Source organism: Pleurodeles waltl, chromosome 4_1 (assembly GCF_031143425.1).
Source record: "Pleurodeles waltl isolate 20211129_DDA chromosome 4_1, aPleWal1.hap1.20221129, whole genome shotgun sequence".
In the NCBI taxonomy this organism is placed as follows: domain Eukaryota; kingdom Metazoa; phylum Chordata; class Amphibia; order Caudata; family Salamandridae; genus Pleurodeles; species Pleurodeles waltl.
This window is the reverse complement of record NC_090442.1, coordinates 871,221,305-871,243,809: the sequence shown is the minus strand read 5'-3', so window position 1 is coordinate 871,243,809 and position 22,505 is coordinate 871,221,305. Positions and strand designations below refer to the sequence as shown.

General features: G+C 43.9%; 1 protein-coding gene across 2 annotated transcripts in view; it reads right to left on the bottom strand.

The window, feature by feature from the left end:
* The window catches only part of LRRIQ1 (leucine rich repeats and IQ motif containing 1), a 1,566,481-nt gene that overhangs the window by 1,138,239 nt on the left and 405,737 nt on the right, over nt 1–22,505 (bottom strand). For both annotated transcript variants that reach the window (XM_069229624.1, XM_069229625.1), the window contains one exon: nt 10,605–10,732. In XM_069229624.1, coding sequence (XP_069085725.1) covers nt 10,605–10,732 — 128 coding nt within the window. The remainder of the gene's footprint in view (nt 1–10,604; nt 10,733–22,505) is intronic.

Below are 22,505 nucleotides of genomic sequence, written 5' to 3'. Positions count from 1 at the left end.
CTCCTGCCGGGAGCACCGTGCCCATTATTGATTCATTTACGAAATAACCTGGTGATTCGCTGTGAGCGCCTATTCCTATAAACCTTCTTCCCTTTGTCTTCTCTATATCTACGGTTAAGGGACTACTTTTGTGGGTGGCACAATCAGTGCTGCAGGCCCAGTAGTGGCATTTAATTAACAGGCCCCGGGCACATATAGTGCACTTTGCAGGGACTTATAGGTAAATTAGATGTGCCAATTGGGTATGAGCCAATGTTACCATGTTTTAGAGGACGAGCACATGCACTTTAGCATTGGTAAAGTGCCCAGAGCTCTAAAGCCAACAAAAACGAGGTCAGAAAAAGGAGGAGGTGGAAGGGGCAAAAAGTTTGAGGTGACCCTTCAAAGAGGGCCATTTTCCAACACTTACCATAAGAAATGAGACATAAATTTACCAGTATGAAAAATGTACAGTGGGCAAAATAATAAACAAAGCCTCTTAAGAGGGCTGAAAAGGAATATCACAGGCCAAACATTATACACCAAGGGTATGTCAGAGGGTAACCAACACTCTTGCTTACTGATAATGATGAGATGATAACCTCAGAGTTCATATCTTTCTGTTTCCCTTCTTTAAAACAATTTTAATAATAATTGACCCTTAAAGCCCAATTGGTTTCAACATATTATTTTCACAATAAGTAAGTCAAGCCTTCTGCTGTTGTAACTTGTTATAATAAACAGGTCAGACCTACAGCACCTGACATTACTTTTCCCAGTAAATCAATCAGTCATGTAGTCTTTATCGTTACACTTTCATCATACCAACTCAATAATACTGTATTGACTACAAATTGTATAGTAATAAAAGTACAAATGGGTATACAATTACAGTTGGCAAAACAATGTATAAAGCATCCTAAAACAGCCTACCATGTATTCTCCAAGTGCAAATCTTTTACCCTGAGGGTCTGTCAGACAGGGTAACTAACATTAAATCCTTGCCTACTAGGGGAATCTATAAGCTTCCTAGGAAAAAGGCCAGTGTATAGGCTTTAGCACACTGTGATCTAATAAGCCAACCTCACTTAAAGTCCTATCAGCTTTAATGTATGCTGTTCACGATAAAAAGGACAGGTCTATTACCTTTGTCATAACTTTTCTAAATGAACAAATCAGACCTATGGGATCTGACGTAACTTTTTTCAATGGCTCAAGCAAGCATTTACCATTGGCTTGTCACCATAACCAGCTCAGGAACACTGTACTGACAATAGTCCTTTTCATAAGGCAACCGGTAGACACACAGTCATAAAATTACAAATATGTACAATATTTGTTAGTAAAACAATATATAACCCTTTCCAAAAATGCCCTTAAGAAGGTTTACCGCAGTGCAACTTATCTATTACAAGGTGTATAAAAGGGGGTAACAAACACCAAAACATAGCCTACTACGGTAATCTGAGATCCCATGTTACAAAATACACATTTTAATAATAACCCACTATTAAAGGTTAGTGACTTTTAAAAGTGTTTTTTCACAATATATATGTTAGTACTGCATTTGGAATACCGTTTTTGTAAAAGCCGATCAGACCTATAGCATCTAACAACTGTTCCCAACGAAAAAATCAGGCATAGAGCCTTTTTCATTGGCTTGTGATCATAATCATTTCAGATCTACTGCGTTGAAAATAAGCTAGCCCACAAAGCAGACACTGTACACAATTACAGTTGGCAATCAATGTACAACATTAAGAATGATCATCACAGTGCAAATGTTCTGCCCTCCCATCCCCACCCCTCTTGGGTTTGCCAGAGGGGTGGTAACCTAAACCAAACGCCTTGCCCACTACGTTAACCTGTGAGATTTCTTTACAAATTATAGTACAATGTAACAGTAATACACCCTCAAAGGCCTAGTGCTGTTAACATATATTTTTCATCATAAATGGGTTATGCCTACCGCCTTGAGCACTGGCTTGTCAATATGAGCAATTCGTGCAAACTGCACCGAACATTTGCTTTCCCAGAATGTATAAACTGCAATACCAGCACTCATTTTCAATTGAAGCATCCACCTCCTCACTCAAGCGCGTGTAGAGAGGAAATTGAATATGTGGGTGGAGTCTAAAGCCCTCTCTCTGCTACTTCCTAAGACTCTATTTGTGGTGATTAAATATGGTCCGGTGACTACTTTGCCAAGCCAGATCTGAAAGGGCTTCACATAGGGTGAAGCAGAAGAAAATAAATCACCTCAAGGCAGATAGGGAAAAGTGGGAAAATCACATACAAATATGGTTAAAGCACAACAGCATTCACAAAAATGTTCTGAGGTTCAAACAAGAACCTGCTCATTAAGTACAGGACACGAGGGACAATGACACATTAAAATGCCGAGAGTGCTTTCTGGTTTGGAAAACATGCGATACCTCACTAGTAAAACGTAAAAAAAAAGCTAGCAATATCAGTTGCAAAAGTTACATTTTCTAACCCGTTTTAGCTGGCCATATAATGAGAGGGGATGGATTCTACAAACAAAGGGTGCCGCAAGGGCAGGATTGGAGAGAGTAAAGTAGTTTGCTGCTGTGTGATGCCCAAGAGAGGCGACCTAATGTGCAGATTATTCTTTGATCTAAATTGCCCCCCTGGCCAGCTATTACGCACCAGAGTCATGTGATCAGGTTTATTTTGAATAGTAGGCACAAAGAAAACCATCAAGTCTCACAATGGCCTTTCTATTTTGTCTTAGGCATGCTGCGTTCTTGTTTTAAGTCATAGGCCTGTCGGCTCTGTAGTCAGTTTATGGTAAATTATCCTGCCAAGAAAGAAACACGCAGCGTCTGTTGTTACTCATTGTACATGAGATCTTCAAAACAGAACAAAGCAGAACCACTTGTGCCTTCTGTGAAGGTTGCTGTGCAGGACTGAGCCCACAGCAAACGGAACGTCATTACATCTATAAAGTCACACAACGTGGTCCGGGGAAGAACCTATTCGACACAAAATATAAAAGGCACCCATGTGAAAAATACTCCAACTGAAATTCGTACATTCCACGCCAAGACTCATTTCAAGAGTTCTAACATTACGCAGAAGGAAATACAACATAGGTGCAATGGAAATTGTGCTCCGTTCTTTTTTTATTTTTTTATTATTTTTTTTTAAATCAAGATTAGGCCGGTTTTGTGGATTACGTAAATACGAGGTCTGAAACCTCTCAATAAAATTTAAACCGACAAGCTAACACGGAATGGCTGGCCTGATGGAAGTGGCTGTGCAGTGTACAAATAATTATAATAATTAGCTGTCTTAACATTGTTAAACAGAAATAAGGTACAATGAAGAAGTTTGCAGGAGTACATAGCACTCTAGAACCCTCAGCACAGGGGCTCAGTCTCTCAGATTTTCCAGCACGAGTGACGTACCAAAGAGAAAAAGATGAGGTGAGCCTCTATGGGGAGGAGGGTGGGTCGTATGTGAATCTATGAAAGATACCAATACTGGAGAACCACAGTTACAGGTAAGTAAATTAATTTCTTCTCCACTATTGGGGTATCTTTCATAGATTCACATGCTTGAATCAGAATAATTAGCAGTAAACATAAGATGTTAATATCTATATGCATAAATAAACATCTTCATATACAAAGCCACATAAATATATATATATCTGCATATTCAGCTATAAACATTAGTATTCGAGGATGGTGGGTAAAGAAAATTGCTGGTTCACCTTATGCAAATAAATTATGCAAAACGGCTTGTCCTACGGCTGCGTCCATTCTATCTGCAGCATCTGGGCAGCAGTGCTGAGTAACGGTGTGGTTGCTAGTCCACAATGCCGCTCTGCAAATCTGGTGTAGAGGCACTCCTGCGAAGAGAGCTGTGGAAGTAGATACCTCTCTAGTGGAATGAGCTTTGATGTTGGCTGTAAGCGGTTTTCCCACTAGCCGGTGACAAAATTGTATGGCGGTGGCTATGTACCGTGCTATAGACTGTTTGGTAACAGGATACCCATTTCTGAGTTGTCACAAACAATTGATCAGCTTTATGAAAGCTGCTATTTCTTTGGATGTAGAATTTGAGACATCTTTTGATATCTAAGGAATGTAGCGCTCTTTCTGCTGGAGTTCGAGGGTTTGGAAAGAAAGTCTTTAATATTACTGGTTCGTTCAGATGAAAGTTCGAGGGAACTTTAGGAATGAATTTTGGATTCGTTCTAAGAATTACCATATCTGATTTAAATTGAAGAAAATGTGGTGAGATTGTGAATGCTTGGATATCAGTGACCCCCTTTGCAGAGGCAAGCGCTAGAAGACGCGCTGTCTTCCAGGAAATATATTTCAATTCAGTTTTGTGAATAGGTTCAAAGGAATGCCTCATCAACTGCAACAGAACAATGTTGAGATGCCAGGGAGGAGGAGGGAGTTTAATTGGAGGAAACAATCTGAATAATCCCTTTAGGAATTGTATTATTATTCTGGAGGACCATAAAGATGGTAAAGCAGCAGTACGGCAGAATCGAGAGATGGCTGCCAGGTGAACCTTGAGTGATGAGCGGGAGAGACCTGATTTCGCCAATTGTAGAAGCTACAGTATCTGTTCTGGGGAAGATGCTAGGGGTACTGAAAGTTTTACACCATATGCAAAATCTTTTCCACTTGAGTTTGTATGTCTTATTAGTAGTCTGGGCTCTGGCGAGCACCTCTTGACAGTCTGGTGGAATATCTAGGTTGGCAAACTCATAGAATTCAGGAGCCAGGCCGACAATCGAAGAGAAGAGAAGTCGGGTTGGGATGACGGACCTGGCCTCAAGTCATCATTAGCAAGTCTGGTATTGATCCCAACCGAATGTGAGGTTATTCCGAGAGGAGCAGGAGCTCTGTGAACCAAAACTGGCGAGGCCATCTGGGAGCTATAAATAATAGTTGGCAAGGTTCTCTCTTCATCTTCTGAAGAATGCTCAGGATTAGCAGGAGCGGGGGAAAAATGTAGGCATAGATCCCTGACCATTTGATCAAAAATGCATTCCCCTTCGACCCTCTTTGCGGTTGCCAGCTTGCAAAGTATTGACATTTTTTGTTTTCTCTTGTCACAAACAGGCCCAGACTGGGCTTGCCCCAGCGAAGAAAGAGGCGATCGAGAGTTGCCTGGTTGAGCTCCCACTTGTGGCAGGTCGTTGATGTTCTGCTTAATGAATCTGCCAAGGTGTTGGATATTCCTGGGACGTGTTCTGCTCTGAAAGTTATACGATGACGAAGCACCCAAAACCACAGCTCCTGCGCTTGGAGAGACAGCGCCGGCGATCTTGTACCTCCCTGCTTGTTGAGGTAATGCATAAATGTGGTGTTGTCGGTTCAGATCAAAACCAATGAGCCTTTGATCTTGGTGAGGAAGGTTTTGAGTGCCATGAACACTGCCTTTAATTCCAACATGTTGATGTGTAGCAGTGCCTCCGGTACGGTCCATCTCCCTCTCACTGTTAGGTCTTCGAGGTGCGCGCCCCACCCCTCTAGAAGCGCATCGGTTGTCAGAATATGTACTGGTTTCTCTTTCAGAAAAGAGAGACCCTCTGAAGTATGAGGGGTCTTCCTCCACCATTCTAAGGCTTGTTTCGGTGGTGGGGTTCTTTGGACAATATTGTCAAAAGGTCTGCTTATCTGCTTCCACTGACTGTCTCACTGTTGTTGAAGTGTTCTCATGTGAAAAAGGCAGTTTGATATCAATAGAATGCACTAGGAGAGAATCCCCAGAAAAGATTTGTAAGTCCGGACTGAAGTGGACTTTCTTTTGCTAAGGTGGAGCGCTAGACTTCGAATTCGCTTCTGCCTGTCCTGACAGGTGAAAGCTTTTGCTTGCTCCGTATCTAATACGGCTTCCAGAAAGGTGATGTTGTTTGACGGTATTAGGTGAGATTCTGGGTAGTTGACTGATAGGCCTAACCTCTGGAAGAGGGACGGGCACTTTGCTGTGTCTCTGGCTGGCCTGGACGCTGTTTGTGTCTTTATTAGCCAATTTTCTAAGTATGTAAACACCTGGATTCCCATTTTCCTGAGGTGGGCTGCCACCGGAGCTAAGACCTTGGTGAAAACTCGCGGGCTGATCTGAGGCCGAAAGTTAACACTCTGAATTGGTAGTGGGTGCCTGCAACCTTGAAGCGTAAGAATTTCCTGTGAGTAGGATGGATAGGGATGTGGAAGTAGGCGTCTTAGAGGCCCAAGGCTGTCATAAAATCTCCTTGGCTGAGTAATCGTAACACATCCCTGTAAGTGATCATCCGAAATGACTTTTTTCAGGAATTTGTTTAAACATCGAAGGTCTAAGATAGGTCGCCAGTCTCCTGTCTTTTTCCGTATGAGGAAGAAGCGAGAGTAGAAGCCGGTTCCCCTCTGAGACTTCGGTACCATCTCTATTGCTCCCTTGTCTATCATACTGGCAGTCTGTACCAGGAGCTCTTTTAGGTGGGCAGGTGGGGGTCCTCCTGGTGGTACCTCCGGAGGAGATTGTTGAAATTCCAGGATATGCCCTCTGTTGATAATATCGAGGACTCGTCGGTCTGATGTGATCTGGGACAATTGGTGTGAGAATCTGGAAATTATGCCCCCTACTAGAGTGCTGAGATAGGGGTTGGCTTCAGGCAACTGATGGAGGTCAGTGTTTTCTGGCTGTGTCCTTGCCTCTATAAGTAGATTTTCCTCTTGTGGCATGTCTTTAGGCTGCAGATGGTGGTTGTCGATAGGGCTGCTGCTGCTGACTGGTGGTTGGATGAAATTGACCTTGGTAAGGTTGGTACTGCCGATACTGGTTCAGGGCGCCCCTGTAGAGTACAGTCCTCTTCCTCTTGCCCCTCGAAAGGGCTGCCTTTTAAACTGCAGAGTACCCAGAAATCTAGCTGTGTCCGTGCCTGCCTTTATCAATTGAAGGGTATCATCGACATGCTTGCCAAATAGCAGTTCTCAGTCGTAAGGCATGTCTAGGACCTTCATTTGAACCTCTGGGCGGAAGGATGCGGCCTTTAGCCACCCCTGATGTCTTAATACTGCAGCTTCGGCTAACTGGCGGAAACCTGTAGATGGCACATCTATAGCACAGTCTATGATTTCGGCCGATATCTTTTCACCTTCCTGCAATATTTTACGAGGTTCAGCTCTAGCAATCTCCGGAAGGAGATCCGCGAATTGCGAGATGTCCGACCACATTTGAAGGTCGTATCTTCCTAAGATCGCCAAGGAGTTTGCTGCTCTGACTGTTGTAGCCACCATTGTTGAAAACTTTCTCCGTTTTGAATCCAATGCCTTCCTTCTCTATCCTGGGGGTGCAGAAAGCGGGGAGGACGGATTCCTAGATCTGCGCTGGGCTGCCTGAGATATCAATGAGTCAGGTTTAGGGTGACCAATTAAACAGGCTGGTGAGTTCTCTGGTGCTTTGTATTTTTTGTCCAGCCTAGGAAGCACCGCTGGAATGGAAGAAGGGGCTGCATCACTATAAGGCCCTCTTCCCAGATGAAGTCCACAATCAGGATCTCACAAACCAATTTCCTGGTGTCCTCCTTAAAGTTGTAAAGGGAACAATCCGACTGTTTAGATATAATGAGCTGGAACCTCTTTGCTGCTCTTTCCACTACACTATGGAATCCACCAATATCCTGTGGTGGTGAATCTACCGGTGATGGCGTAGAGGGGAATGGTGTTTGTGTTTGGTAATCATCCTATTCATTGAGGAGCGACTAAGTGTCCTGTATCTCGCTCTCTCCTTGTACGTCTTCCGAAGAGGGCTGATCGTTACCGTGACATGGTGATGGAGTTGGTATAGGTCCTTGAGAGCCTGAGGGTTGGATGGGAGGACTCAATGGCATTTGTGGATGCTGCAGAGGGGTGGTTGATCCCAGTGGCAGGAATCAGGAATAATAATCCTGCATTATATGTTGCAAATTTGGAATTAAAGATATTGGCATCTGGACTGTTGGTTTGTGCTGTAGCTCTTGGGTGCCTGAGTGCTGCTGTTTTCGCAATGAGTGCTGAACATATACCTGTTCACTTCTCTTCTTCTTCTTAGTCTTCTTTTTGGCATTTTATTCTTAGGTCTGAACGACTGCGTGCCACTGGAAACAGACCATCGTCAGAGTAGTTTTCTCTGTCTTCCTCATTGTCCTCATCAAAAAGATGCTGTGGAGGCACAGGTGATACCTTACTAGGCGAGGTATGTGAAGGCAATAGTGTTTGTTGAGTGAACTTACGCCGTATTGCTAAAATTCTCAAGGGAAAAAAGGAAGATCCTCCTGAATCCACTGCCGGCGAATGAAGAAAAATGTGTCGTCGACGGAATGTTTGTCGCCGGTGTGCTCGTCGACAGTGTGGTCGCCGACGATGTTATTGTGGTCAGAGTAGTCTTGTTTGTCGTCGTCGACAGAGCTGACGTTGATGGGACCATCGTCGACAGGATTCTAATCTGCGGCTTGTCATCGATGCTGACGTCGACGGTGTGCGTGTCGATGATACAGATTTTAATTTCTTATCCGTCGACAATATTAACTTATTTGAAATCTTTATTGCCTGAGTAAATAAATAAGAGCCATACTTCAAAATCACCTATGTTATTGTCGTTGATGACAATGGTGACGAAGTTACTATCATGGGTGACGATGGAGCTGTAAATGTCGCCGTGGTAGTAGATGACGGGAAACCTGTCGTCGACGACTTGCTCATCGACAATATTGAGATTTGTGATATCGACGGTGGCAAAGAGCTAGATGGCCTCTTAAGTTTCCTCGAAGTGGTAGCTGGAGTGGACGGCTCAGAGCGAACTTTGCCGCTATGTTCCTTTGAAGTTGAGGGAAGTTTTTCCGCCAGAGAGTGCAGTTTATTGGCTGCCTTACTTCTTTTAGGAGAAAAACTCTCCACAGATCTCTTCCTTTTTCTTGAGGCCCCCGAGGAGTCGCTGTCCTCATCATTAGAGAGAGTTTCTCTGGTCTTGCGTTTTTGAAGCCAAACAAGGAGCCTGGCTTCCCTGTCTCTCAGGGTCTTGCTGGAAAAAGGTTCTACACATTGTACAGTCCTTCGCCTTGTGCTCTGGGTGAAGACAGTAAATGCACTCCTTGTGTGAGTCCTCACAGTGAAGCCTTAGCTTACCACAGGTGTTGCAAGTCCGTAATAAACCTTTCTTTGCTGTAGACTGTCAATGTAGAAAACACAATATCTGGAAAATTTCCTGTCAGGAAAAAGTAAACTGAGCAGAGTTCAGAAAGACTTCCTTACACACGACATGCAGTAGAAAATCTGAGAGATTAAGCCTCAGTGCTGAGGGTTCTAGAGGGTGCTCTCGCCCGATTGCCTGGACTTTGGGTCTTTTATAATAGCACTGATAAGCTGTAAAAGTGAATGTTTTTACATTGATTGCAATGGTAAAAATGTAATTTACTGCTTTCTATGTACCGTGGGATTCCCACTTCGACAACGGGGAATGATTCAAGCATGTGAATCTATGAAAGATACCCCAATACTGGAGCACAACATTTCCTCATAAAAAGAGCTGAAAAGCCCTTAACTAGGGCTCACAGTTAAATTGCTGTTCTATCCATCAAGGAATAATAATGTAGCTCTTGGCAAATGTTACGTTACTCAGCAAACTGGCTGCCCAGAAGACAATTCAGATATCATGTTTACACTAAAGAACCTGTGGTAAAAAAAAACCTGTGGTAAAAAAAAGAAACAAAAGATGGTGACTTAAAATCACAGCTGAGGCACCCTCTGCTTAAGTGAAAGATTTAAAAAAAAGGTTGCACTAAAAGTAAGAGTGAAAATATGGAAAGGTGTAGCTGTGTCTTCAAACATCCTAGGTCCACAATGCCAAATAATGAAATGAGTGCTAACAATGCACAGCATTGTACAGCCTGAATGCTGCCTGTTACCATTCGACTCCCATGCTCTGCGTTCACATTTTTAAATCTTAGAATGAAAAATATGACTCCGCTGAGTTGATATACTTCGGTAGTTTACACATCTTTTTTGAGTATTGAGTTAAAAAAAAGTACAGAAAATATTTCATTGAGAAAGACGTGGTTGACACAGGTAGAAGCATTTAAAGATTTTCAGTATCATAAAACATCTCTAACAGAGAACACATGTTCCACTGTTCCGTGCATTGTTTTCAATCTTGCAACAATCACATAATATGCAACCCCTCTAAGAATAGTGTTCAGGTCATTAGTAGTTTGGTTAAGTTATGAAGGGTTTTGCAATAACCAACAAACTGAAAAATCATTAAAGATGCAACTCTAAAACTGCTTTAAACACTTCTTACTAAAGAATACGCCATTGCATAAGACTACAGTAAACATTACTAATAATACAGCACAAGCTATGATAGAAAATCAACTACATTAGAAACTTTAGATTTAGATGAAAACATAAGGAACTTTAAGCATTTCATCAAGCACTATGAAATTAGCACAGGAATCAGGTACACAACATACTGGTTTATCAAAGTAACACATCTAACGGGTAGAAAAAGAGGTAGAAAGAATTATAGAACTGTACACTTATTGCATAACATTTAAATGTGTGCACAGAATGCCCACACAACTGAGTAATGCAGATAAGCTACATTTTTTTTCAATTTACCTGTTCTGAGACAAGGAGAGATTCTGAAGTAAAGGAAGCCAACATGAAGAAATAACTTCTAGTGCTGTAACACTGTTATCATCAAGATACAATTCTCTTAACAGCACCTGGTTCTCCAAATCAGGAGGCTGAAAAAAAAGTTATTTTTTCTGTAAATCAATATAAATGTGTAGAACAAAGCATCTCAAGTTCAGAAACATACAAGCCTCATCTCATAATACAACTACTTGGATATAATACAATATCTCATTCTTTTATTGACTAGAACTATTGTCAAAGGCTTCTCCTTAAAAGCAAACACTCTTTCTTCTAGTTTCTTGACCCGAATGGCACCCTACCCCCGCCCAGCCTCTACTAATCATTGTCACATATGAGAGTTATCTGTATGTTAGCAAAGGTCCTCTTAATCAAAGTTCCAAGCTCATGAAGAGTCTAAAACAGGAACAACAGACTTAAAAATTGACTGTCAACTATGAAAACATATGACTGGTTGCAAGCGACAACTAACATTTCAAGTTAGATTTCTAGATCTTACCTTTGAAGAAATACTATTTTAGGGAGTAAAATTCATTCACTTTTGTTAAATAAGTGTCAGTCAGCGAGTACAAGTTAAGTTTCAAATCTGTAACTCTCTCACAGGTATCTTAATTAGCAATAACGTACAGGATACTGCTTATAGGTCAAGTGGGAACTTATAGACTTAAAGATTTTAAATCAAATTATGTTTTATTATCTGAAAAAGTACTGTTAGAAACTGGGTCTCTCGTTGGCAGAGGTATTCACCCTTGTCCAAATAGGGACCACAATCCTAGTCAAGGTAAGTCACAACACAATCCTAATTATCCTGTGTTCACCCTCTGGTAGCTTGGCACGGAGCAGGCAGGCTAAACTTAGAAGGCAATGTGTAAAGTATTTGTGCAATAACTCAAAAACTCATACTGTAACACAGTGAAAATACCACAAACCACACCACACACATGCAGAAAAATAGATAATATTTATCTGAATTAAATAAGTTAAAAACGACAAAAATCCAATGTGAAACAAGTTGAGATATCACTTTTTAAAAGTTTAAAAGAGTATCAAGCCTTAAGAATCAGTTGTTGCATCTTTGTAACACACAGTACCCGAGATGCGTAAAGAATAAAGATGCACAGGGGCCACAGAGGAGGAGATCGTGTGTTGAAAAATAAGGTACTGTTTCGGATTTTCCAGCATGGCACAGATGATGCGTTGTTTCTTTCCATGCTGCAAGGTGATGCATCAATTTCCAGGACTGCAGCCTTGGTTCCTCACTGCAACATGGGGATATTTTGATGCCCAGGGACAATGCGTTTGAAAATCCTAGATGTGCTGGTAGAAAGGAGCAGGTTTTGCGTTGATTCGGTAGGCGTTGTGGTGATTTTTCAGCCGTGAGGCAGGCGCTGTGTCAGATTTCCAGTTGCGAGTCCGGCACTGCGTCGTTCCGGATGGCGGTGCAGCGATTTTCCAGCCGTGATGCAGGTGTTGTGTTGATTTCTGCAGGCGTTGCATCAATTTTCTGCCACACAAGCATTTCCTGAAGGGGTGAAGTCTTTGTTTGCCTTGAGACTTCAGAAACAGGAGGCAAGGTCAACCAAGCCAGTGGAGAGTACTTTTGGAGGAAGGCAGAGTCCTTTCAGCAGAGTCAGGAGCACCAGGCAGCAGGGCAACAAGCAGGAGAGCAGTCTTTCAGCAAAGCAGTCCAGATGAGTCCTTTGGGTAGCCAGGCAGGGTCCAGGTTTAGGTCCAGAAGTGTCTGATTTGGTGGGGTCAGAGACACACTTTATATCATCAAAAATGCCTTTGAAGTGGGGGAAATTTGAAAGAGTTGTTTTGAAATGCACAAGTTCCCTTTTCCGTTTTCAGCCCAGTCCTGTCTGCCAGGATCCCAGTGGGGAGTTATCAGACCTTTGTGTGAGGGCAGGCCACTGGCCTTTGAAGGGTAAGAGAGAGCCCCTCCACCGTTCCTGCCCAGGGAGACCGATTCAGTATGCAGATGAAGGCAGATGTGACTGAGTGACCTGTGTTTATGGTTGTCTGGGTGGAATGCACAAGGGGAGCTGTCAACTACCACTGACCAGATGCGGATTTGAGACAGGGCTGTAAGGCACAGATGGCAGTAAGTGCAAAGAAATGCCCACTTTCTAAAAGTGGCATTTCTACAAACTTCACCAGTAAGCAGGATTTTCTATTACCATTCTGGCAATGCCGAATATGACAGGGCTACTCCTTCCAGATCAGAATCTACCACTTAAAAGTATATGAGGGCAGGTATGATGCTAGTTTATGAGAGGAACAGGCCTCACCAGTAGTAGAAAACAAATTGGTAAGTTTTTCACTGCCAGGACATGTAAGACACATAAGTACATGTCCTGCCTTTTACCTAAATAGCACCCTGACCTATGGGTTACCTAGGGCCTACCTTAGCGGTGACTTATATGTAGAATAAGGACAGTTTAAGGCTTGGTAACTAGTTTTAAATGCCAAGTCGAACTGGCAGTGAAACTTCACACACAGGCCTTGCAATGGTAGGCCTGAGACATGTACACATGTAGTGCACTTTACTAGGTACTTACAGGTAGATTAAATATGCCAATTGGGTAGGAACCAAGGTTACCATGTTTAGGCGAGAGAGCATATGCACTTTAGCACTGAAGTGCACAGAGTCCTAAAACCAGCAAAACCAGGTCAGGAAAATGGAGGGAGGCAGGCAAAAGGTTGGTGGGTGACCACCTTAAGCCTGTCAAGTCTAACAAGTACCAACAAAAAATATATTCAAGTATTTCCCCTATAAAAAGACATACAGGAAGAAGCTGGTTGGGGAGCAACCTGCTGCTATTACATGGTGTACTGTAAATGCAACATCTAACAATGTATTTATGGGGAAAGATGGACTAGTACAAAGAACAGACTCACTCTAAAGAAAATCTATATACGGTTCATCAACAGAAAATGCCTGAATATTATTACTGCTCTAGCTGAACATATGACTGGTTAAAAGGCTAACTTTTGTGAAATACGTTTTACTTCTGACTGAAATATAGGTTCAAAGAGAATCTACAGCACGTTCAAAGACAATAAGCTCAAAAGAAGAAAGTAGTCAACTAACTAAAATGTCTTTATTGACAAAAAGTAAAGAAAAACAGTGCAGTAATGGCACATACACAAAAAAGAATACGAAAGATGTGCCCTTACCAGATGGGTATAACTGCCTCAACTTTGCATCTCAGATGATCAAGCTATTTCTATAAGGAACAAAATGTCTTCCACTTAAAGGCAAAGAACTTTCCAGTGATTAGAAGCTTTGCTTCCCTGTGCATCGGTATGCAGCCATAAAACAGGTCTGAGTGTTGGTAGAATGCCAAGTTTAGCAGCAATAGTTTGTACTCAAATTACTTCCCTTGCCTCCAGGAGAGCAGCAAAAGACTGCATGGAAGCCGGCAAAGAGATTGGCCCAATAACTGCAGAAGGGCTCAGTCCCTTTACTAGCATGGCTAAATGGGGCAATTAGCCACATATTCCTGGCAACATTCCTGAACTTTTGAAGCATTCTGGTCATCAGTGGGCACTGAGGAAAACATGCAGTAATTACAGAAACTAAGAAACCAAATGGGCATTTCCAGAGGGTTGGAGGAAGTTGAATGTTTAACTTCTACCTTACTGTAGTGCTGATTGTTAGAGTGGATTGCTCCTATCAGGCATTATTTGTCTGATAAAAAGCTTTTCCCAAGGGCTGCTGGGGCGCAAGAAGATACACATCTTGCTCCTCTGTAGGAGAATAGTGTAGGAAGCTGGCTCTGTATATACTATCTCAAAGTGAGAGATAGTGCGCACAGAGTTCAAGGGTTCCCCAAAGAGGTTGATAGTGACAATAATAGATAATACCAATGCTCTATTTGCGGTAGTGTGGTGGAACAGTAGGCTTATCAGGGGGTAGTGTTAAGCATTTGTTGTACACACACAGGCAATATAAATGGGAACACACACTCAACAACTTAACTCCAGGCCAATAGGTTTTTATTTAGAAAAATATTATTTTCTTAATTTATTTTAGAACCAGAAGATTCAGAACTCAAGTAAGTACATAAATTGTAAGGTATTTGGCATAGGTAAATATGGAACTTTGAAGTAAAACAGTAATGTACACAGTTTAGCATAAAATGGCAATAAGCTATTTTAAAAGTGGACACTGCAAAATTCAACAGTTCCTGGGGGAGGTAAGTACAAGTTAGTTTAGCAGGTAAGTAAAGCACGTACAGGTTCAGTCTCCGGGGCAGAGGCAGTCTACCGTTGGGGGTTCAAGTCAACCCCAAACACCCAGCACCAGCAACACAGGGCCGGTCAGGTGCAGAGGTCAAAGTAGGGCCTGAATAACATAGGCACCTATGGAGAACAGAGGTGCTCCGGTTCCAATCTGCTAGCAGGTAAGTACCTGCGTCCTCAGAGAGCAGGCCAGAGTTTTTTTTTAGAGCACTGGGGGGGTCACAAACAGGCACACAAAATACACCCTCAGTGGTATAGGGGCGACCGGTGCAGTGTGCAAAGTAGGTGTCGGGTTTTAGATAGAAATCAATGGAGAGACCTGGGGGTCACTCTGGCGATGCAGGCATGGCACAGGGGAGCTTCTCGGGCCAGCCACCGACTGGACAAACATGAGGGCTGCCTGCTGGTCACGCCTGTACCGGTAGTTGGTTCCTCTCAGGTCTGGGGGCTGCAAGTGCAGTGCTTCTTCCAGGCGTCAGGTTCTTTGTTACCGGGCAGTAGCGGTCAGGGGGAGCCTCTGGATTCTCTCTGCAGGCGTCGCTCTGGGGGTGCAGGGAGGTCGTCTCAGGGTGTCCACATCGTGGGAGTCTCCTGGGGGTCCTCGCTACAGTGTTGGTTTTTCTGGACAGGAGCCGGGGTCGTCGGGTGCAGAGTGTTGGGGACTCACACTTTTGAAGTGAGGCTGGAGTCCCTTTAAAGATGGTTTCTTCTTTGTAGATTAGACAAAGCCGCTGTCCATGGGAGTTTCTTGGTCCTTTGGGTTGCAGGGCAGTCCCCTGAGTCAGCAAAGGTCACTGGTCCCGCTGGATGCGTCGCTGTTGCAGGTTCTTTGAGTCTGGAAACAGGCCGGTAGGGCTGGGGCCCTTGTCTCCATCGCCTCTGTGGGGCTTTGAGGTCAGCAGTCCTTCTTCTTCTTTATGTCATCAGGAAATCTGTTTTCCTGGGTTCAGGGTTGCCCCTAAATACAACATTTAGGGGTGTGTTTAGGGCTGGAGGGCAGTAGCCAATGGCTACTGTCCCTGAGGGTGGCTACACCCTCTTTGTGCCTCCTCCCTTTGGGGAGGGGAGCACATCCCTAATCCTATTGCTGGAAATGCTCCAAAGCAAGATGGAGAATTTTCTAAGGAAGGGGTCACCTCATCTAAGGGCACCTTAGGGGATGTCCTGGCTGGAGGGTGACTCCTCCTTGTTTTTCTCATTATCACCTCCGGACTTGCTGCCAAAAGTGGGGGCTGTGTCTGGGGGTTGGGCACCTCCACTAGCTGGAGTGCCTGGGGCATTGTAACACTAGGCTTGAGCCTTTGAGGTTCACCGCCAGGTGTTACAGTTCCTGCAAGGGGAGGTGTGAGGCACCTCCACCGAGGACAGGCTTTGTTCCCGGTCACAGAGTGCACAAAGGCACTCACCCCATGTGGCCAGAAACTCATCTCAGTGGCAGGCTGGCACAGACCAGTCAGTCCTGCGCTGAAGGAATTAGTAAAATACAGGGGGCATCCGATGCCCTAGGTGTGCATTTTGTAACAAATCCAACACTGCCATCAGTGTGGGTTTATTATTTTGAGATTTGTTATACTAAACGTCCCAGTAGTCAGTGTAGCCATTATGGAAATGTGGAGTTCGTTTTGACAAACTACAAGACTATACACTTAATATGGCTACCCTGCACTTACAATGTCTAAAAAAGGACTTAGACACTGTAGGGGCATAGTGCTCATGCAGCTATGCCCTCACCTGTGGTATAGTGCACCCTGCCTTAGGGCTTTAAGGCCTCCTAGAGGGGTGACTTACCTATGCCACAGGCAGTGAGTAGTGGGCATGGAACCCTGGGGGGGATGCAATGTCGACTTTGCCTTTTTCTCCTCACCCACACACACTATCTGCACTGGCAGTGTGCATGTGTTAAGTGAGGGGTCCCTTAGGGTGGCACAACACATGCTGCAGCCCTTAGGGACCATCCCTGGTCACAGGGCGCTGGTACCACTGATCCCTGTGGAAACAATTGTACATTTTAAGTGGAAGAACACTGGTGCTGGGGCCTGGTTAGCAGGATCCCAGCACGCTTCTTTGTCAAGTCAGCATCAATATCAGGCAAAAAGTGGGGGGGTAACTGCAACAGGGGGCCATTTTCCTACAGATACCATTTGTTACATTTGGTACTATTAGAATTGGGGGATTTGTACTCCTGAAAAACTTGGAGAATGTGTTGAAGGTCTTTGTTGGTGCCTTTATCCTTTTCCAAGCCTAAAGACTATCTTGTATATGGCAAAGTGTTCATGTGGGAGGGTTTATGATCTTCCAGTGCACCAATGAGTTTCTAACTCAGAGCGTCCCAAGAGTGAGTCTGGGAGGGTCTCAGCCTTTCTGAGCATAGGGATTTGCTATTTTCTGTTACTAGGAAGAGGAACAGAAGCTGACTTCCTTTTGTTATACACATAAACCACATGCGGGGTTCTAAATAGGGCTACTTTGCAGATCATTTCCTCCTACTATTTCAAAGTTCTGAATTTCATGAATCTGCAGTACTTGCAGCTTTTCAAATTATTTGTCAGACAGTTAGCTAGGAATATCCATCTTCCTGGCTCTTCTTCCTACCGCACAAAATCAATTTTTATATATAGGTGCCATTTTCATAACGGCGTAAAAACAATCAAATGAAAAGGTGGAAAATAAAGCACTGCAATAAAATATATTTCATCGGAAAAAGGAAATGGCAGACATAATAAGAATGTCTGTAAGCTGGGATCGTCTTTGGTAAAGCAGAAAATAAAAGTGAAAGCCTTGACTGTCGGAGAACACTAGGGGCCAGATGTAGGTAGAAAACATTTTGTGAGGTGCAAATTGCGAGTCCCAGCGACTCGCAATTTGCACCTCGCAAAATGTTATGCAGAAAGGTGTCTCAGACACCTTCTGCGACTCGCTATGGGGTCGCAAAGACCCACCTCATAAATATTAATGAGGTGGGTCGCAGTTTGCGACCCCATAGCGAGTCTAGGCACTCACGGGGATGGTGGCCTGCTGGAGACAGCAGACCACCATGTCCGTGACTGCTTTGCAATAAAGCAGTTTTTTTTTTCTCTCTTTGCAGCCCATTTTCCTTAAAGGAAAACGAGCTGCAAATAGAAAAAATACCGAAACCTTTTTGTTTCGGTTTTTTTCAGAGTAGGCAGTGGTCCATAGGACCACTGCCTGCTCTGAAAAAATATTATTGTGAGCATTCACAAAGGGGAAGGGGTCCCATGGGGACCCTTTCCCGTTTGCGAATGAGATACCATCCACTTCAAGTGGATGGTAACTGCGAGTTGATTTGCAACCGCTTTCGTGTTCACAAATCAACTCTACATTGCGGTGCGACTCGCAAATAGGTAGGGAACACCCCTTCCTATATGCGAGTCTGAAACATATTTTGCGAGTCGGTACCGACTCGCAAAATGTGTTTCAGCATCGTGTAGGGGCTTTTGCGCCTCGCAAACGGCAGTTTTCGCCGTTTGCGAGGCGCAAAAGCCTTCTTACATCTGGCCCTAAGACCTACAATGTTATTGGTATTAAAGGAGTAACACCTGTTTCTCTGTGCTGCTACAGCTTTTAGATTATTTTTTAAAACAACAACTAAAAACTCTAAATTGTTTTCCTTTTTTATTTTTCAGGACTTAAAAACGTAAATTGATTTTCAATTTTAATTTGAAAGTGCTCTATGATCAGATTACCCCCAGGGTCATTGCTAATGAAGGCCCATTGCTATAGAAGAGCTTTGTACTTCAATAACATTGGTTGTTTCATTACTGTGTTCTGTCTGCAGTGCGCTGTGTGAACTAGCATGATGTCACGTTTGGTGGGAGTCACAAAACTCCCGTGAAATAGCCTGGAACAAAACAGACAAGTCCTAGGGCCTTAACAGTGATTAAAACATTTCCTGTGGCTGGGATGTTTGAAAGAAACTGCATTTGCTGAGGGAGCAGCATCCATTGGAAACACATTTTCATTTCAAACGTGGGTATTTTGTTCAAGTACTGCATTGTTCTATAGTTAAAATGCAGCCTCAATAAAATATGTATTTTCCTTTGCTGGCCCGTCTTTAGTTGAGATAGAAACAACATCAGATCGCTTCCGTGTTGCAGCATAATGAATAGTGGGCATTCTCAATGCACTAGCTAAGCAGTATCAGTGTAGATATGGGTCAGACTGCTGCGTATCTATTACTCCTCATTCGTTTGTTGGGAGTACTGTTACTCCCCACGTATTCAGTTGGGGGTAGTCTCCTAGTATTAAATAAAATATGCTGGTGCACTCCACATCTTTGGCCTTTGTGCTTGCAAATCTCTTAATTCTCGCGTTAATACAACCATGCGGGCGGGCAGTGGATTTTGAGATAACCTGAAGAATGAAGTAGGGCACAGGCAAACAAAAAGGGGCTACAAAATGCAAAAAACAAAGGTCACTTTCCTTTAATTCCACAGCAATATCTTTTAAAGGCTAAGTATTCGTCATTATTAGACCAGGAACATTAAGAAATATATACATTTCAGTGTAGTGGCCCATCCAATCTTTTCTCCCTTCATACTCGGTCCCCGACAACAGTGAAGATCTAATCCTCCCTTACAACTGTTTATTTCGGATTCCACCGAGATGAATTATACTCTAACAGGATTCCGTATAACCCGAAGGCACGTGTGACTCTATGAAAGGCATCACTGCCGTAGAACCATACTTGCTGAGAGGTAATTCACTCTATCCAGCAATAAATGTCTTTTTAAAGGTGACAACCTTCATAATGTTGTAACCAGGCAGTAAGGACGTGGATGCCGCATTCACATCTTGGGCCAGATGTAGCAATTTCTGATTTTGCGAATCGGAAATTGCGAGTCGGTGCGACTCGCAATTTCCGATTCGCAAAATCAGATGCAGTACGGTGTCTCAGACACTGACTGTGAGTCGCTATGGGGTCGCAAAGACCCACCTCAATAATATTAATGAGGTGGGTCGCATTTTGCGACCCCATAGCGAGTCCCTGCACTCACAGGGATGGTGGCCTGCTTAAGTCAGCAGACCTCCATGTCTGTGACTGCTTTTTAAATAAAGCAGTTTTATTTTTTTATTTTGCAGCCCGTTTTCCTTAAAGGAAAACGAGTTGCAAAATAAAAAAAATAACGAAACCTTTTGGTTTCGGTTTTTCAGAGTAGGCAGTGGTCCATTGGACCACTGCCTGCTCTGAAAAACCCTAATTGGCAACATTCACAAAGGGGAATGGGTCCCATGGGGACCCTTCCCTTTTTCGAATGGGTTACCACCAGTGTGACACAGGTGGTAACTGCGAATTGCTTTGCGACCGCATTCGCGGTCACAAAGCAATTTAGCATAGCGATGCAAGTCGCAAATAGGAAGGGAACACCCCTTCCTATTTGCGAGTCGGTACCGACTAGCAAATTGTGAATGTGCATCGCAAAAGGCATTTTGCATGGCGCAAACTGCGATTTTCGCAGTCTGCACCATGCAAAATGCTTTCTACATCTGGCCCCTTGAGTGTTACCTGTGCCCTCTGAATCTCAGTTTTAGCATCCACACTGAACAAATTTTCCGAAAATCGAATTGATTCTTTGCCAATCCCTTTTTGTAGTGAACTTAAAAGACGCGCACTGTAGGTTCCATGAAATTGGGTGAATTTGTGGACATGCTTTTAGGAAGAGTTTCATTAGCTTTCAACAAGCAATACTTGATGGAGGACAGTGCCATTTCGCGGTTTCTCAATTTAAAATTGTGCGGCAACTATGAACATCCCCATATTAATAACAAGTTTGTAGTTCAGAAATATTTTGCCTCATTCAGTGTTATAGTGTAAGGCACATCTGACACCCAAAAGGTTGTAGTGACTTTTTCACTTGCATTTCTGCACTAAGTAAGAAAGCTTACACAGACACAGTCTGAAATTTTCTCGTTCAACGGAAATGGAGGAAAGGATTGAAGAATTGAGGAGCTGTCAATTACTCCCTGACCACTTTGTTGCACCAGCTTTATTATGGACAAGGAGTGTCATGGAACAAATGAAGCAATTGCCGCCATTTCCCCTCACAAGCTCTTATCATGTGGAAACCCTTTTAGGAACAGAGAGAACCCTCGCCAGAGTGGAGCTGCCAGGAACAGATTTGCCTGACAGAACTCTCCACAAGAGAATGTCTCAAAGGCTGTCCTGAGGAGGAACGACAACAAAATAGACTATCACAACGAAGGCGGGAATGAAAATTGTTTAACACAATAACTGTTTTATAAGTCAAATTTAAACAAAAAAGGTGAAATAGGGTGGAGGCTAGTTTGACCAGAAAAAAGACTGCCGTAGTTGACACTGCTCATTCTTGTGGGTCAGTGGAGCATCTTGGAGAATTTAAATTTTAACTGAAAAATCCTTCTTTATAAGAGTAGTGGATATCTGCAGCATTTCCTATTTTGGCTTTCCTTCTTTTAAAATTATAATGTGATTTAGCTGCGCAAGTGCTTTTAAATTCCTACATTATCTTTTCATTAGATTTTAGTTTAAAAAAATAAGCACAAAGTTTTGTCTGTTGATGTGCATATTTTCATTGTAAAATTCAGTTTAAACATGAGAAGTCGCCCAGTTTAAATGGACAAGTTACTTACCTTTGGAAGAGCCTTATCTGGTAAAGACTATGGCCCTCATTACAACCCTGGCGGTTGGCGGAGAAGTGGCAGTCTTACCGCCAACAGGCTGGCGGTAAAAAAATTGGAATTATGACCATGGCGGTTACCGCCATGGTTATTCGCCACTTCTCCGCACCGACCGCCAGGGCGGAGACGACCGCTGGGCTGGAAACTTGGGTCTCCAGCCCGGCGGCCGTCACAAGACCGCTGGCGGTATCATGACCCGGCTGACCGCCATGGATTTCATGGGGTTGGGCACCACCATGAAATCCATGGCGGTAAGCACTATGAGTGCCAGGGAATCCATTCCCTGGCACTGATAGGGGTCTCCCCCACTCCCCACCCCGAGTCCTTCCCCGACACCCCCACCCCCCCTGCCACCCCCCAAGGGTGGCAGGACCCCCCTCCCCAACCCTACCCCCGAAATCACTACACAGACACACACCCGACATGCATACAGACACCACCAAACACACGTACCCGCACACACAAACAAACATGCCAACAGACACACACACAGTCATACACGCACACCCACATTCAGACATACACGCACACATCCATACAGACATACATACAGGCAGACACACACACATATCCAAACACACTACACCCCGCATGCATTCACGCACTCACACACCCCCTCTTCATACTCACACGCTCAAACCCATGCACGCACACAACACACAACAACCCCCCCACCCCCACTCCCCTAACGGACGATCAACTTACCTGGTCTGTTGATCCTCCGGGAGGGGACGGGATACATGGGGGCTGCTCCGCCGCCAGCACCCCGTGAACAGAACACTGCCACGCCGAATCACGTAACGTGATTCGGTGGGCAGTGTTCTGTTGACGGGGCGGTGGAGGTGGTGCAACCTCCACTTCCTCGCCGACTGCCAGTATGACTGCTGGCGGCTCTCCGTCCGGAAAAGGATGGAGGGCTGCCAGCAGTCATAATTCGCCAAG